Source organism: Aquarana catesbeiana, linkage group LG05, assembly GCF_042186555.1.
Source record: "Aquarana catesbeiana isolate 2022-GZ linkage group LG05, ASM4218655v1, whole genome shotgun sequence".
In the NCBI taxonomy this organism is placed as follows: Eukaryota; Metazoa; Chordata; class Amphibia; order Anura; family Ranidae; genus Aquarana; species Aquarana catesbeiana.
The window spans coordinates 364484857-364500463 of record NC_133328.1 but is presented as its reverse complement, the minus strand read 5'-3'; the positions used below and the strand labels follow the sequence as shown (position 1 = coordinate 364500463).

At 41.5% G+C, this 15607-nt stretch overlaps 1 protein-coding gene across 1 annotated transcript in view; it reads left to right on the top strand.

Annotated features, from left to right (window-relative positions):
• PHLPP1 (PH domain and leucine rich repeat protein phosphatase 1) overlaps nucleotides 1-15607 on the top strand; it is a 272841-nt gene that overhangs the window by 112788 nt on the left and 144446 nt on the right. Inside the window, 2 exon segments of the mRNA XM_073630923.1 lie at nucleotides 9096-9292; nucleotides 12764-12892. Of these exon segments, the coding sequence (XP_073487024.1) occupies nucleotides 9096-9292; nucleotides 12764-12892 (326 nt within the window).

Here is a 15607-nt window from a genome sequence, read left to right as displayed (position 1 = left end):
TAACCACATGCCGACCGGGCCATAGCCAAAAGACTGCTACAGCGCGGTTGGCTTATTCTGGGAGGGCGTCTATGGTACAGTGAGAGTGGAGTGATCGGGTGCAGCAGCGATGTGGGCTGGATGTGTACTGCCCACAGCGCTTATCTGTGCCCATTCCAGCACTCATCCATCCATCCATCCCATCCATGCTCAGAAATACTCATTCATCCATCTATGCTAGGCAATACTCATCCATCCATGCTCAGCCACCTATACTCAGCAATACTCATCCATCCATGCTCAGCTATCCATACTCAGCACTGCTCAGCTATCCATACTCAGCACTGCTCAGCTATCCATACTCAGCACTGCTCAGCTATCCATACTCAGCACTGCTCAGCTATCCATACTCAGCACTGCTCAGCTATCCATACTCAGCACTGCTCAGCTATCCATACTCAGCACTGCTCAGCTATCCATACTCAGCACTGCTCAGCTATCCATACTCAGCACTGCTCAGCTATCCATACTCAGCACTGCTCAGCTATCCATACTCAGCACTGCTCAGCTATCCATACTCAGCACTGCTCAGCTATCCATACTCAGCACTGCTCAGCTATCCATACTCAGCACTGCTCAGCTATCCATACTCAGCACTGCTCAGCTATCCATACTCAGCACTGCTCAGCTATCCATACTCAGCACTGCTCAGCTATCCATACTCAGCACTGCTCAGCTATCCATACTCAGCACTGCTCAGCTATCCATACTCAGCACTGCTCAGCTATCCATACTCAGCACTGCTCAGCTATCCATACTCAGCACTGCTCAGCTATCCATACTCAGCACTGCTCAGCTATCCATACTCAGCACTGCTCAGCTATCCATACTCAGCACTGCTCAGCTATCCATACTCAGCACTGCTCAGCTATCCATACTCAGCACTGCTCAGCTATCCATACTCAGCACTGCTCAGCTATCCATACTCAGCACTGCTCAGCTATCCATACTCAGCACTGCTCAGCTATCCATACTCAGCACTGCTCAGCTATCCATACTCAGCACTGCTCAGCTATCCATACTCAGCACTGCTCAGCTATCCATACTCAGCACTGCTCAGCTATCCATACTCAGCACTGCTCAGCTATCCATACTCAGCACTGCTCAGCTATCCATACTCAGCACTGCTCAGCTATCCATACTCAGCACTGCTCAGCTATCCATACTCAGCACTGCTCAGCTATCCATACTCAGCACTGCTCAGCTATCCATACTCAGCACTGCTCAGCTATCCATACTCAGCACTGCTCAGCTATCCATACTCAGCACTGCTCAGCTATCCATACTCAGCACTGCTCAGCTATCCATACTCAGCACTGCTCAGCTATCCATACTCAGCACTGCTCAGCTATCCATACTCAGCACTGCTCAGCTATCCATATCCATCCATGCACTGCTCAGCTATCCATATCCATCCATGCACTGCTCAGCTATCCATATCCATCCATGCACTGCTCAGCTATCCATATCCATCCATGCACTGCTCAGCTATCCATATCCATCCATGCACTGCTCAGCTATCCATATCCATCCATGCACTGCTCAGCTATCCATATCCATCCATGCACTGCTCAGCTATCCATATCCATCCATACATGCTCAGCTGTACCCATCCATACATGCTCAGCTGTACCCATCCATCCATACATGCTCAGCCGTACCCATCCATCCATACATGCTCAGCCGTACCCATCCATCCATACATGCTCAGCCGTACCCATCCATCCATACATGCTCAGCCGTACCCATCCATCCATACATGCTCAGCCGTACCCATCCATCCATACATGCTCAGCCGTACCCATCCATCCATACATGCTCAGCCGTACCCATCCATCCATACATGCTCAGCCGTACCCATCCATCCATACATGCTCAGCCGTACCCATCCATCCATACATGCTCAGCCGTACCCATCCATCCATACATGCTCAGCCGTACCCATCCATCCATACATGCTCAGCCGTACCCATCCATCCATACATGCTCAGCCGTACCCATCCATCCATACATGCTCAGCCGTACCCATCCATCCATACATGCTCAGCCGTACCCATCCATCCATACATGCTCAGCCGTACCCATCCATCCATACATGCTCAGCCGTACCCATCCATCCATACATGCTCAGCCGTACCCATCCATCCATACATGCTCAGCCGTACCCATCCATCCATACATGCTCAGCCGTACCCATCCATCCATACATGCTCAGCCGTACCCATCCATCCATACATGCTCAGCCGTACCCATCCATCCATACATGCTCAGCCGTACCCATCCATCCATACATGCTCAGCCGTACCCATCCATCCATACATGCTCAGCCGTACCCATCCATCCATCTATGCTCAGCCGTACCCAGCCATCCACATTCATGGCTCAACCATGCTTAGCCATCCCCATCCTCGGCTTATCCATGCCACTACTGTGCCTCAAAGTGTAATAGGTAGTCAAATTAGATTTGAAATGTATACCCCTAGAACACCTTATGGTGCTCCCTGCATGTTGGGCCACTGTATGTCACCAGGCTGTGTAAAAGTCTCACACGTGGTATTGCTGTACTCAGAAGGAGTAGGAGAATCTATTTTGGGGTGTGATTTTTTTGGTATGTACATGCTATGTGTTAGAAATATTGTATAAATGGACAACTATGTGTAAAAAAAAAAAAAAAAAAGTTTTGATTTTATTTCCCCATTTACCAAAAACTTGTTGAAAAAACGATGACCTGTTCAAAAGACTCATTTTGCCTCATAGATTATATGTTGGGGTGTTTTCTTTCCATAATGGGGTAATTTTTGTTTTCATTTTCCTGGTGCTCCAGGGCCTTCAAAAGTGTAAGAGGTAGTCAAGAAATTATAACGCCTGATGGTGCTCTCTGCATGTTGGGCCTCTGTATGTGGCCACACTATGTAAAAGTCTCACATATGTGGTATCACCATACTCAGGAGGAGTAGTAAAATGTATTTTGGGGTGTAATTTGTGCTATGCATATGCTGTGTGTGAGAAATAACCTGATATAATATGACACTTTTGTGAAAAAAGAAGAAAGAAAAAAATCTTGATTTTGCAAAGAATTGTGGGAAAAAAATTACAACTTCAGAAAACTCACCATGCCTCTTTATAATTACCTTGGAATGTCTACTTTCCAAAAAGGGGTCATTTGGCAGGTATTTGTACTTTCCTGGCTTGTTAGGGTCTCAAGAAATGACATAGGCCGTCAGTACATCAGGTGTTTTCAATTTTGGATTATTTTTACCAAAGATATGCAGCAGTATAAAATTTGGCCAAAATTTATGAAGAAAATTCTTAATTTGCATTATAATGCAAATATATAATTTATTTTTTTTTTTTTTTACAGAATTTTCGGTCTTTTGTCATTTTATAATGCAAAAAATAAAAAACCCAGCGGTGATTAAATGCCACCAAACGAAAGCTCTATTTGTGTAAAAAAAAAAAAAAAAAATTTCATATGGGTACAGTGTTGCATGATTGAGTAATTGCCATTCAGAGTGTGAGAGCACCGAAAACTGAACATTGGTCTGGTTAGGAAGGGGGTTGAAGTGCCCAGTTGTCAAGTGGTTAATTTAATGTGTAAAGAGCCTTGAAGGATATGTCCCAATTCAGATGTTTACTTGGGTCTTCCCATACCTTGGCTAATGGCATAACAATTTTGCCGTCTTTCACAATTTCTAATTTTCTCTATATAATGATTAGAACAATCTCTTCCTTTGGAAACTTTGGTACCCTGGGCACCTGTAAAACAATATGGATATAAAATTGACGTTTTGGATGAGTGTAAAGAATAAAAATTCCATTGTTTTTTGTTTATGAAAAAATTAATGTGCTGGTGTTCTGTCAAGTTAGACAACTTGTTGAACGTTTCATTTTACTGTAATATGTGCAGTACAGCAGTTTGGAGACCCCCTTACCTTTTTGTATACTTGGGGGAGCCTCTAGCCTACTCTCAGCACGCAAAGTGTACAAAAGTGAAAGGGAGATGGTCTACCATCAACCCATCTTGGTTCCCTCAACTTTAGAGGTTTTAGATACACCCAAAGACAACATATTCTCTAAACTAGGGGTATTGAATTAAGTTCTAGGTCACTAAAATTCTCTTTTAGCCAAGGTACGAAAATCAAATTTGTGCTATGACTTAGAATGTTTGTAGTCGTATGTCTTTCAAAAACTGAGAAATGTACACTTTCCATAGCATTTAAACAATATTTTTTGTCAAGTTTCAGTTACAACATTCTTACATTAGGGGTCCCCATCAGAGTGCCCCCTTTTCATAATATGTGCTCATAAAGTGCCCCTTTACATCAGTTCCCCAACAATGGATTAGTTTTAGAGAAATTTCACGTCATATTTTACATTGTCACCAAGTCCTGCCCACTTTGCACCCCATGTTATTCAAATTTAAATACAACATTCAATTGTGTTACTTTTTGTGCCTTAACCACTTCAATACAGTGCATTTTCACCCGCTTCCTGCCCAGGCCAACACTGTACCCAAAGTAAATTTTTATCATTTTTTTCCCCCACAAATAGAGCTTTCTTTTGGTGGCATTTGATCATCTCTGCAATTTTTTTTTTTTTTTTGCGCTGTAAACAAAAGAGCGACAAGTTTGAAAAAAAACAATTTTTCATCAGTTTAGGCTGATATGTATTCTTCTACATATTTTTGTTAAAAAAATCGGCATAAGCATATATTGATTGGTTTGTGCAAAAGTTATAGTGTCTACAAATTAGGGGATAGTTTTATGGCATTTTTAATAAAAATAAAAAAAAAAATATATATATATATATATATATATATATATATATATATATATATATATATATATATAATTTTTTTTTACTAGTAATGGTGGCGATCTACGTTTATCGTGACTAACATTTCGGCGGACATATCGGACCATTTTGGGATCATTCACATTTATACAGTGATCAGTGCTATAGAAATTAGGGTTGTACCGATACCGAGCATTTGCCCAAGTACTTGTACTCGGGCAAATGCTTCCAACCGATACCTGTATAGTCAGCAGTGATTGGCGCGTGGGGGAGTTACGAGCTTCTCCCCCAGCGGCTTTCAGCTGCTTAGTGACATACAGCGGCGATCGGTGCTTGTAACTCCCCCACACGCGATCAACGATTCTCCCCCCTACCTTGTACCCCATGTAACAGTAAAAGCTATAGCAAGCTTATACTTACCAGTTAAAATCAGAACAAATAGGTTCCCAGTTTGGTAACTGTACTCCCAGTTTTTTCTTTTCTTTTTCTTTTTTTTTTTTTGCCCAGTGTACCTTTGTGTGTAGACAGGCAAGGGTTTAATGATGGGCTAACCCAGAACACACTGTATACACATGGATGCATCACTAACAAACACTTAACCACGTCAATACGGGGCACTTTCACCCCCTTTCTGCCCAGGCCAATTTTCAGCTTTCAGCGCTGTAACATTTTGAATGACAATTGCACGGTCATGCATCACTGTACCCAAATAAAACTTTGATTATTTTTTTCCCCACAAATAGAGCTGTCTTTTGGTGTGGTTTTTATTTTTTGCGCTATAAACAAAAAAGTGACAATTTTGAAAAAAAACCCCACAAATTTTTACTTTTGACACTATTTTGGGACCAGTGACATTTATACAGCAATCAGAGCTATAAATTTGCACTGATTACTGTGTGTAAATGTCACTGGCAGGGAAGGGGTTAACACTAGTGGGCGATTAATGGGGTTAAATGTGTTCCCTAGATGTGTTCTAACTGTGGGGGGGATGGGACTGACTAGGGGAGAAGACCTATTGGTGTTCCTCTGTACTGGGATCACATGATCTGTCTCCTCTCCCCTGACAGGATGTGTGTTTACACACACAGATCCATGTTCCTGCTCTGTCACGAGCAATCGCGGCCGCCGGGCACGTGCATTGGCTCCCGAGTGATGTGGCGGGCACCTCCTATACCGCTGGAAAGCTAAGGACATCAGATGACGCCCGCCCGGCATGGGAGAGCCACCTTGCGGGAGACGTATTACTATAGGCGGGATGGGAAGTGGTTAAGCTGTATTAGTGCTTTCCCCCAGGGTACTGTATGCAGCGCTTACAGAGCCCGGTACAGAGGAGGAGGAGCATTACATTCCTAGCAAGGAACAATGTAAACAATTTTGCTATTTATAATAATATGGATATTACAATTTAGAAAAAATGTACTGACTAGTGAAAAGTGTTTGTGTAACTTGCACTCCTTTCACCTGTTTCCATGCATTCTTAAACAACAAGACACCAATTATGTTCTTTGCCCTCTTTATATTTTTTATCCAGCAAACCAATAGATAAGTACAACTTGGAATTCTCCATTACATTTTTTCAAGCATACATGAAAATCAGTTATTTTTTTTCACATGCACTCTCTTTTTGTATGTGAAAAAATGGTTTTAGACTGAAGTGCCGTTTGTGTGAAAGAAATGGTTAGCACGTGATTCTCACATGTGGAGGGTGTGTGATCAAATATAATGTACAAGATCTCCAAAACCAAACCAGCACACATGTTATTTTTGTCACAAATTAGCACAAATGCAGCACAACTGAATGGTGTATTTGTTATAATAACATAGGATGCCAAGTGTGTGGGGTTTGATCAAATAAAAACAAACTTTTACAATTAAAAAAAAATCAAAGCAGCACACATAATTTTAACCACACAAACTCAGCACTAACCAACCAACCCGGTTTCATGTGTAGGGGGACTTAGTGACCTTTGGTGACCTTGAAATGAATGGTAAATAACTTAAAAACAAAAAGCACCGAGAACCGAGATTTAAACAGCAAAGGAGGCACCAACCAGCCCGGTTTTATGTCTTTTGTCTCTTGTAGGGGGGCTTAGTGACCTTTGGTGACCTTTATTAAATCAACAACTGAAAAACAAACGGAGATAGAATGGAGAGTAAAACAGCACAAATCAACACAAACGTGGCACTAACCAACCAGCCCGTTTCATTTCTTTTGGCTGTTGTAGGGGGTGTCAGGGAAGGCATGCCCATAGCACAAATGATGTCTCCCGGTGCATACATAAGCTAAGCTCTGTGCCAGCTCATCTGCCACCAGCTGGTTCTGCCACATCCACCTGCTGACTGCTGCCACCACGCAGTCTGCTGGACTGATCACAGGCACTCATACCTCGCTGTGCACCCATGGCTGCTGTATCACTATCGGTGGCCCCTGAGCCAGAGCTCACTAAACCGGTACGTGACAGGAGGGCGGGGTGATATCATCTGGAAAAAACAATTGCTATTATCGCAGCAAAAATTTTAATTTTTAGGACACAAAAAAGCACAAATGTAACACTAACAAATGGTATGTTTTTAATATTTAATAACATGGGTTACAAAATGGGTGGGTGTTTTATCAAATAAAAACAAGCTGTTACAACTAAAAAACCATAACGGCACAAATAAAACTTTTAGCAGCACAAACCACCACAAATGCGGCACTAACCTACCAGCCTGATTTGGTGACCTTTAATAAATTGTAAATAACACAAAAATCATAAAGGATAGAACAGAGATTTAAATGGCACTGACCAGCACAAATGTAGCACTAACCAACCAGCCCAGTTTTGTGTCTGTTGTAGGGGGGCTGGGTGATGTCAGTCTGGAAAAAACAATTGCTAATATCGTAAAAATAAAAGCAGCACAAATGTACATTTTTATGGCACAAAACAGCACAAATGTAGCACTAAAGAAACACATGAGTTTATTTGTGCTAATTTCTGGGGGAGGGGTTGATTACGGATAACAAAAACTGTTATAACTTAAACCATGACAGCATACATAAAAACTTTAAGAGTAGTTCCACCCAGGGGAACACCAGTCAGCAACTACAAATACTGCAGCTGCTGACTTTTAATTGGACACTTACCTGTCCCTGGGTCCAGCGATGCGGGGGATCGAAGCCCCGCTCGTCCCCCCCCCCTCCGCTCGTCGGCGCCGGCATTTCAACTGTGGGCGCCGGGCTGTGGCTTCACAGCCTGGCACCCACTGCGCATGCGCGAGCGGCGCCACACGCCGTGATTGGCCGTTCAATCACCTGGGACTTGTAATGGGTCCCAGATGATTGACAGGAGGGAGGGAGCGAGGGAGCAGAGCCCTTCCTGTGCCGAGGGGGAAGTGATGTCACCAGCCCAGGCAAAGGAAGAGGCAGACTACGAGGGACCACCTAGCAATAGGCATTTAGAGGTAAGTAAAAAATAAATAAATAAATATCCAAATTTTTTTTGTTTTTGTGTTTTTTTTTTTTTTTTTTTTTTTTAGAACTTTTCAGGTATTTTTTGTTTTTTTGGGTGGAGCCCCACTTTTAGTAGTACTAACCAACGAGACAAGTTTCGTGTCATTTGGGTGTTGTAGGGGGGGCTGAGTGACTTCTGGTGACCTTTAATAAATCCTTAATGCAAAAAACGATAAAAGAACAGACAGTTAACCACTTCAGCCCCTGAAGATTTGGCTGCTCAATGACGGGCCATTTTTTGTGATACGGCACTGCATCGCTTTCACTGACAATTGCGCGGTTGTGCAACATTTTACCCAAACAAATTTGACGTTTTTTTTTTTTGTTTTCCCCACAAATATAGCTTTCTTTTGGTTTTTATTTTTTGTGCTATAAACAAAAAAAGTGACAATTTTGAAGAAAACACAATATTTTGTACTTTTTGCTATAGTAATAAATATATATATATATATATATTAATAGATTTTTTTTCCCCTCAGTTTAGGCCGATTATGTATTCTTCTACATATATTTGGTCATAAAAATCGCAATAAGCGTATATTGATTGGTTTGCGCAAAAGTTATAGAGTCTATAAAATAGGGGGTAGATTTATGGCATTTTTAAATTTTTACTAGTAACGGCGGTGATCTTGATTTATCGGGACTACAATATTGCGGCGAACAAATTGGACACTTGCTACTTTAATAAAATGTATGGACTTTATATTACAACTAAAATGACTAGCTGCATTGGTAACAAACCTTCTGACACATTTCCCTTTAATTTCAGGAAAGCCTAATGGAGCTGGCACTTCAGATCGGACTCAGCTTTCTGGGATGTACAATGTTCGAAAGGGAAAGATGCAGTTACCTGTAAACAGATGGATGAGGCGGCAAGTGATCTTGTGTGGGACTTGTCTTATTGTTTCATCGGTGAAGGATAGCCAGGCTGGAAAAATGCATGTTCTTCCTTTGATAGGCGGAAAGGTACGTGCCTTTTTATATTTCGGGATTTGATACCTGTGTTTTAAGAATTGTAGTAGTAAAAAAAAATAAAATAAAATAAAGCACCTCTCCGCTCCCAGACGCATGTGCAGAATCTATCTTCATAAGTCTGGTGGGCTCCTCAAGTCAGGTGCCAGCACAGCTCGCATGCTGCACGATGTTTGACATGGTCAATCCAGACGGCTACACTCCAACACTTCACGTTATTTGGTATAAACATTAAAACAAAAAAACAGATGGAACAAGCACAGTAGGGAACAAGCAGGTGGACTTGTTTTGCGCTGGAGTTAGCGCTTAATCCTTACCCAGGGGGTCCGAGTAACAAACGCCATTTTTTGTGAAGGAAGACAGGTGTCCTTAAATGTTAAAATTGGTGTTTGTTAAGCGGGTCCACTGGGTAATGATTAAGCACTGACTCCAGCGAGAAACGCATCTACCTGTTTGTCCCCCACTGTGCTGGTTCCATATTTCAATTAGTTTTAATGTTTACACCAAATAACGTGTATTGTTGGAGTGCATCCATGCAGATTTTCCTGGTCTTCCTTGGACGACTTCCATTTTTTCTTCTAATTTCTGTCTTGCTTCTCGGTGCTGCTTTTACTCTATCTTGTCATCAAAGTCTTCTCACTGTTTTTATAGCCGGATTCAGTGGTATGCTGTTATTGGGGACGTGATGGTGGATAATAAAAGTCCCCTTCACTCTGCCCACAGACTGCCCAAGTAACTTCACACAAGAACTAACATCCCAATGCATGATGGGATTTGTAGCTCCTAATGAGTCAAGGAGAGCTGATGTGCAGTGTAACTGTGTTCATTTTCACATAGCCCGGGTAGATGACAAAAGAAGTCTCTTGGCCTTTGTGGCCATCTTGTCCCAGGACATTGCAGATGTTGGTCTGAAACATTGTCTCCAGAGAATACAAACTAGAGTTTCTACACTATTTCATGTAATCACATATGCCAATGCCTCTACCAATATTTGCAAACCTACACGTAGCTCTCTTTCCAAGGTGTTATAACCATGCTCCCAGGGGGAAAGATTTCAGGGCTTTTATTACAACCTGTTCACTGTTCCCATAAGGAAATGAGCAATTTGTCATATACTGGATCTAAACATTTTCAACCAGTACCCTTGAGTTAAAAGAAAACTATGAAGATAATATTTTTAAATTTATTTTAAAGCCTAATTATCTAGATGAATGCAGCATCAATCCGATGCTGTATCTGTCCCCCGCCGGCTCTAACACTGAGAACCGAGCACCCAAACCCTGCCGATCGCTCGGTTCTCAGAGCTCCCTGAGCAGATCTGGTGACAGTCAGTCACTGGCTTTCTGCTTCCCCGTTCGTTCGTCTCCCCCCCCGTTCCCTGAGAAGCTGTGCCAGTCCTGGCATATGTGTGGATCCCGACCATATATCGGGATCTTGCCCGAACCTGGACTGGATCTAACGCCAGCCGACCGCAGGATTCAGCCCAATATCTACTGAAGACAGGTTACAGGAGTGCAGTTCTTTCTGCACGAAATCAACACAGTCAGTCATTGCTTCCTCTACCAGGGTGATTTTGTGGGTTCTCTGCACATAAAGGATGTGTATTTGCACATCCCCTGTCTTCCTAGCACATCAATGCTAACTGCATTTTGCTGTGGGTGTATAAATTTACCAGTATTGTGGCTTTTCTCTTTGGCCTGTCCACTGTACCTCGGGTTTCACCAAGTTGTCAGCCACGATTCTTGCTCTGCTTCGATTTTTGTGCATCCACTGTGTGTGATATATGGATGACCACCTTTTGAGAGAACAGTATGTGAGTGTTCTATCAGCCAATGTCTGACAGGCTGTGCAGATCCTTCAGAGGTTTGAGTAGATGATACTAAATCTCCAGAAGTCGTCGATGCAACCATGTTGTCATTTGGAGTATTTGGGCATGCTCCTGGATAGGGCTCTAAGCTTTTCTTCTTCAGGACAAACTTCCTTTCCTTGCTCAGTCAGGAGCCAGCCAAACCTGATTTTTTCATAAGGGATTTGGGCTTGACTATGGCCTCCTTTTTTAAAGCTGTCCTTGATGCCCAATATTATTCCTGACTGTTGTAACTCAACATTTTAAAAGCGTTGTGTTCGCTGCAATCTAAACTGGACCTCCTAAACCAGGGACTTGCTTTGGCCTGACGGCTCACACATTTGGAGCTGTAAATGGAAAATCCTTCATTCGGATTGGTCTGAAGGGTTTTCAAAACAAATGCTAGCCTGTCAGGCGGAAGTGTGGAGGCCCTCTACTTGGTCATTGGAGGAAGCCCTTTTCCAAATCAATATTTTGGAGTTCAGAGCAATTGTGTTTTTGCCAGCACTGGACCCCTTGACTGTGGGGTCATCAGACCATGATTCACTCGCTATGGTGGTGGCCCATATCTGGAAGAAACTGGAAGTCTTGCAGCTATCCTAAATATCGGTGTAACCTAAAACCTGCTAAGAGAGGTGAAGTCAGCTTTTAACTTAGTTTCTCAGTTGTGGGATGTACCCTTGTTTACCAGACTGTGTGCATGTTTACTTTCCTTTGGCCTTTCTTCTTGTTGGGAAGATCTTGTTTTTGACTGAACCCAACTAGGGGATACACTTGATGATGGAAACATTAGGCTGCATTGGTTGACATCATATCATACTGACTGAAATTTTTTTAAGCAAACGACAGAATAAATGAAGAAAGTGGATGCTGGACAATGCACATTAGTTATTCGTTGCAAAGGTGTAAAATGGGACTCTTCAGCTGTTTATTTGCACGTGTGGGGCCTTTTTAATGTGCACTTTTACTTTGTATAACTGAATAAAGGAAATCTATGGTCACATCGTACATTTTCATTTTAGAACTTCAGCATTGTGATGGCAGTACAAACAATAGTTATATTTGACTATACAGTATAAGCTTACTTGAAAAATCTGTGTTGTAATTGCTGCCTGTCTGCTGGCCATATTTTTCCACAACTTCCTGGATTCCCTATATGCTTTGCAGCTTCTCTTCTGCTGTTTTACTTTCAGTTTCTAATGACTACAAATCACATGGTACCTTTATTTCAACTAGCAGCATTTCATGTACTGACTGGCTCCTGAAACTCATCTCGGCTCCTTTGTAGTTCAGAAGGCGAGCTCTCTGAAATATGTGACACAGCAGTGCCTACTTACAGGGCATAGTGAATACGTTCCACAGAATTCTAGGGACTGTGTGGGGATCTTCACAGAGTAGGTTTACAAACTTCAAGATCTTTCAGATTAAAAAGAATAGGCTAGGAATGTTTGAAATACAACGTGGAAATGGATAAACAGTCATATTGAATACTAAATTTATTGATCTATATCTGGCTAAGAAATTTCTCACTAAAACGGTTTGTTTGTCTGCGTTTGTGGGTTTAATAAGCAAAACCTTTTTTTTTTTTTCTTTTCTTTTTTTCCCCCTTTCCTGTTTAGGTGGAAGAAGTTAAAAAACATCAATACTGTTTGGCTTTCAGTTCATCGTCGGGACCCCAGAGTCAAACATACTATGTTTGTTTTGATACATTCACAGACTACTTAAGGTGGCTGCGACAAGCCTCAAAGGTAACATGCTTTCTTATTCTGTAATCGGATTCCAGTTTCCAAATTATTTGAGCTGAAATTCCTGGAAGAGTAGAAATAATGAGATCCTATCTTATCTTATCTCTCTCTATCTCTCTATCTCTCTCTCTATCTCTCTTTCTCAACTTTTTTTTTGCTTACAGAACTTTATTGAAATGTTTTTCAGTGGAGTTCTATTTATTGTGGCAGTATAAGTACTGCATTTGGAGTGAATGGGCCTGAAGTCTTTCAGGCACCTATGTAAATAATCCCCCCCTCTGCCTCATTGACAATTTGTGCTAGGTCGTTGAAATTATTATGTTGTGCAAACATGTCTAATGAAGCATTGGGTGGGAAGTATTCAAACTGTAGCCTGAACTGTATCCATTGGAGACATGTACCTCATTCATTTTTTTCACATTTTGAATAAACTCCCTTTCTAATGGATTAAATGCTTAAGACAAAAGGAGACAAAGTATTCTGGGAATATTTGAAGTGCATAGCTGAACAAAACGGGCTTTACAGTCCCCTCAGAATGTTCACATTGAGACTTATCTTTATTATTTATCTTTATTTATCTTTATTATTTTTTTTTTTTTTTTTTTTATGGGCTGCTTGCGTTTTACAGCTTGGTAAAACTTATATTTAAAATTGTAGAGGTTATATCACCAAAATAACAAGGTCAAAGTGCATCTTTTTTTTTTTTTTTTTTTTCATTTATTAAAATACAAATCTGAATATCTGTGCAGTGCTCCAAAAATATGAATGTGTAACATAATACCAGATCCAAAAATTTGTGACTGGAAAAATCATGAAAAACACCCCAAAATATAACGTTAAATAAAATGTTTGCCACCAAATATAAAAATGAATAACCTAAAGCTCTAGATAGCCATGCTGAAGCAAACCGTGCAAGTCTGTTTAAGTCTGTCAATCAAACCAATCTGTGTGTGAATATGCATCCACAGAAAAAGCTACCACCTTTATCCCCTTTCGGTCATGCTGTCACCTTTTTAAAGTATGACCATGATCATGCACATTTAGAACATAAATCCCCAGTGGGGCTGCAGTGGATGGAATGAATATTGATGAATTATAAAACCTGGAACTTCCCACACGTATCTTCAGCAAATTAACTCAAAATTCAGCCCAGCCAGTGCAAGCAAATCACCACACTCCAATGACTGGGATTAGTTTCTTAGTTTCTTAGCTAAAAAAAAAAAAGAATAAAATTAGTGCTCACTACTATATAACTGTATTAAAAGAAGTTAAAATTACACTCCTATGTAATGAGATGAGAAATGCTGCATTTAAATCCTAAGTGGCCCTGCAGCACTGAGTAGGGGTTGGTGTGTGTGTGTGTCTCACTAGATGGCTAAGAACCAACAGCTTGCAGCTGGCCTCTCCTCACTCGCTTACAGTTCTGCCCAACATGTTTCATCACCCTTGACATCATCAGGGACATGGGCCTGATGGCATGTTCCTGATGAGGTTATTGACAAAACATGTTGGCTCAGTGCCTAAATTTGGTACATCAGCTTGGTTGGTGCATTTTTTGAACCATAGGGAAATGCCTTATAAGGATGCAGCCAAATTTGATCCATGTCTGAACCTCTTCCTTGGCTTGTAAACTGATTTTCTTATCTTTTTCACTAGAAGGAAAATATATATGTGCACTTACATAACATACATTACATTTTTTTATTTTTTATTTTTATTTTTTAGCAATGGCCTCTGTTATACATGGCAAGTAACTGTTACAACCAGACAAAAATGGTATGGCCCTTATAATGCACTACAGATAACAATTGCACACATCTGGTTTAGTATGGAGAAATCGCACATCCATCTTTTCCCTAGATTACCTTCTTCAACTGACACTTCTATCAAGATCTGTCTGCTTGCTGCCTTCATGGCTCATCAGCAATTTCTTGAATGGTGATGCTTGGGCACACCTTGAAAAACCATACACCATAGTTGTGGGGCTGGCCTGCAATTTGCTTCAGGCACTGGATCCTGCGCTTGGCTCCCACCTTCTGGTGCAATGTGTAGTTAGCCAGAGTGCTATACAGGTTCGGGGCCATAATCCAGCCCTGTGGCACCCAGACCCTGATGACTCCTCTAAGGGTACACCCACTGTGGGCGGAAACCTGGACTCTGGATAAAACCGGCAACGTGGAAAACGTAACAAAGGGTTTCCCTGTACACTTTTACTTACTGGTTCATGGCTTACTCTTGATGGCTCTGTAGTATATACTACATCTTTATTCTACAAGATGTACTGCAGTGCTATGCACACAGGTAAATCTAAGGGCACATTTGTAAGGGGATTTACACTATTCGTGCCATTCCCTCAATTTTCTCGCTGTTTGGCATAATGGATTAACATTATTACACCACCCTCCTGTTCAAATCCGGCAGCTCTTCTCCACTCCCCATCCAGAAGTTCCATTGGACTAGTAATGTAGTGTTTATACTGTGCGCTTGTTAATGCAAGCTGATTGTTTACAACGCCATCTGTTGCTCAGTTCCAAGCTGAAACTGCTGCTGGAACTCCGTTAGCGCTTGGTTTACACCATATCCTTAATGTCAGACACATCGAAACCCCTTAAATTGGAAGTTCACCTTCAAGGCAAAAATAATAAATGCATGCATTTTTTGCAGGAAGAGGGACATTTTTATTTTTATTTTTTTCCATACAGGAGCTTGCAGAGCATT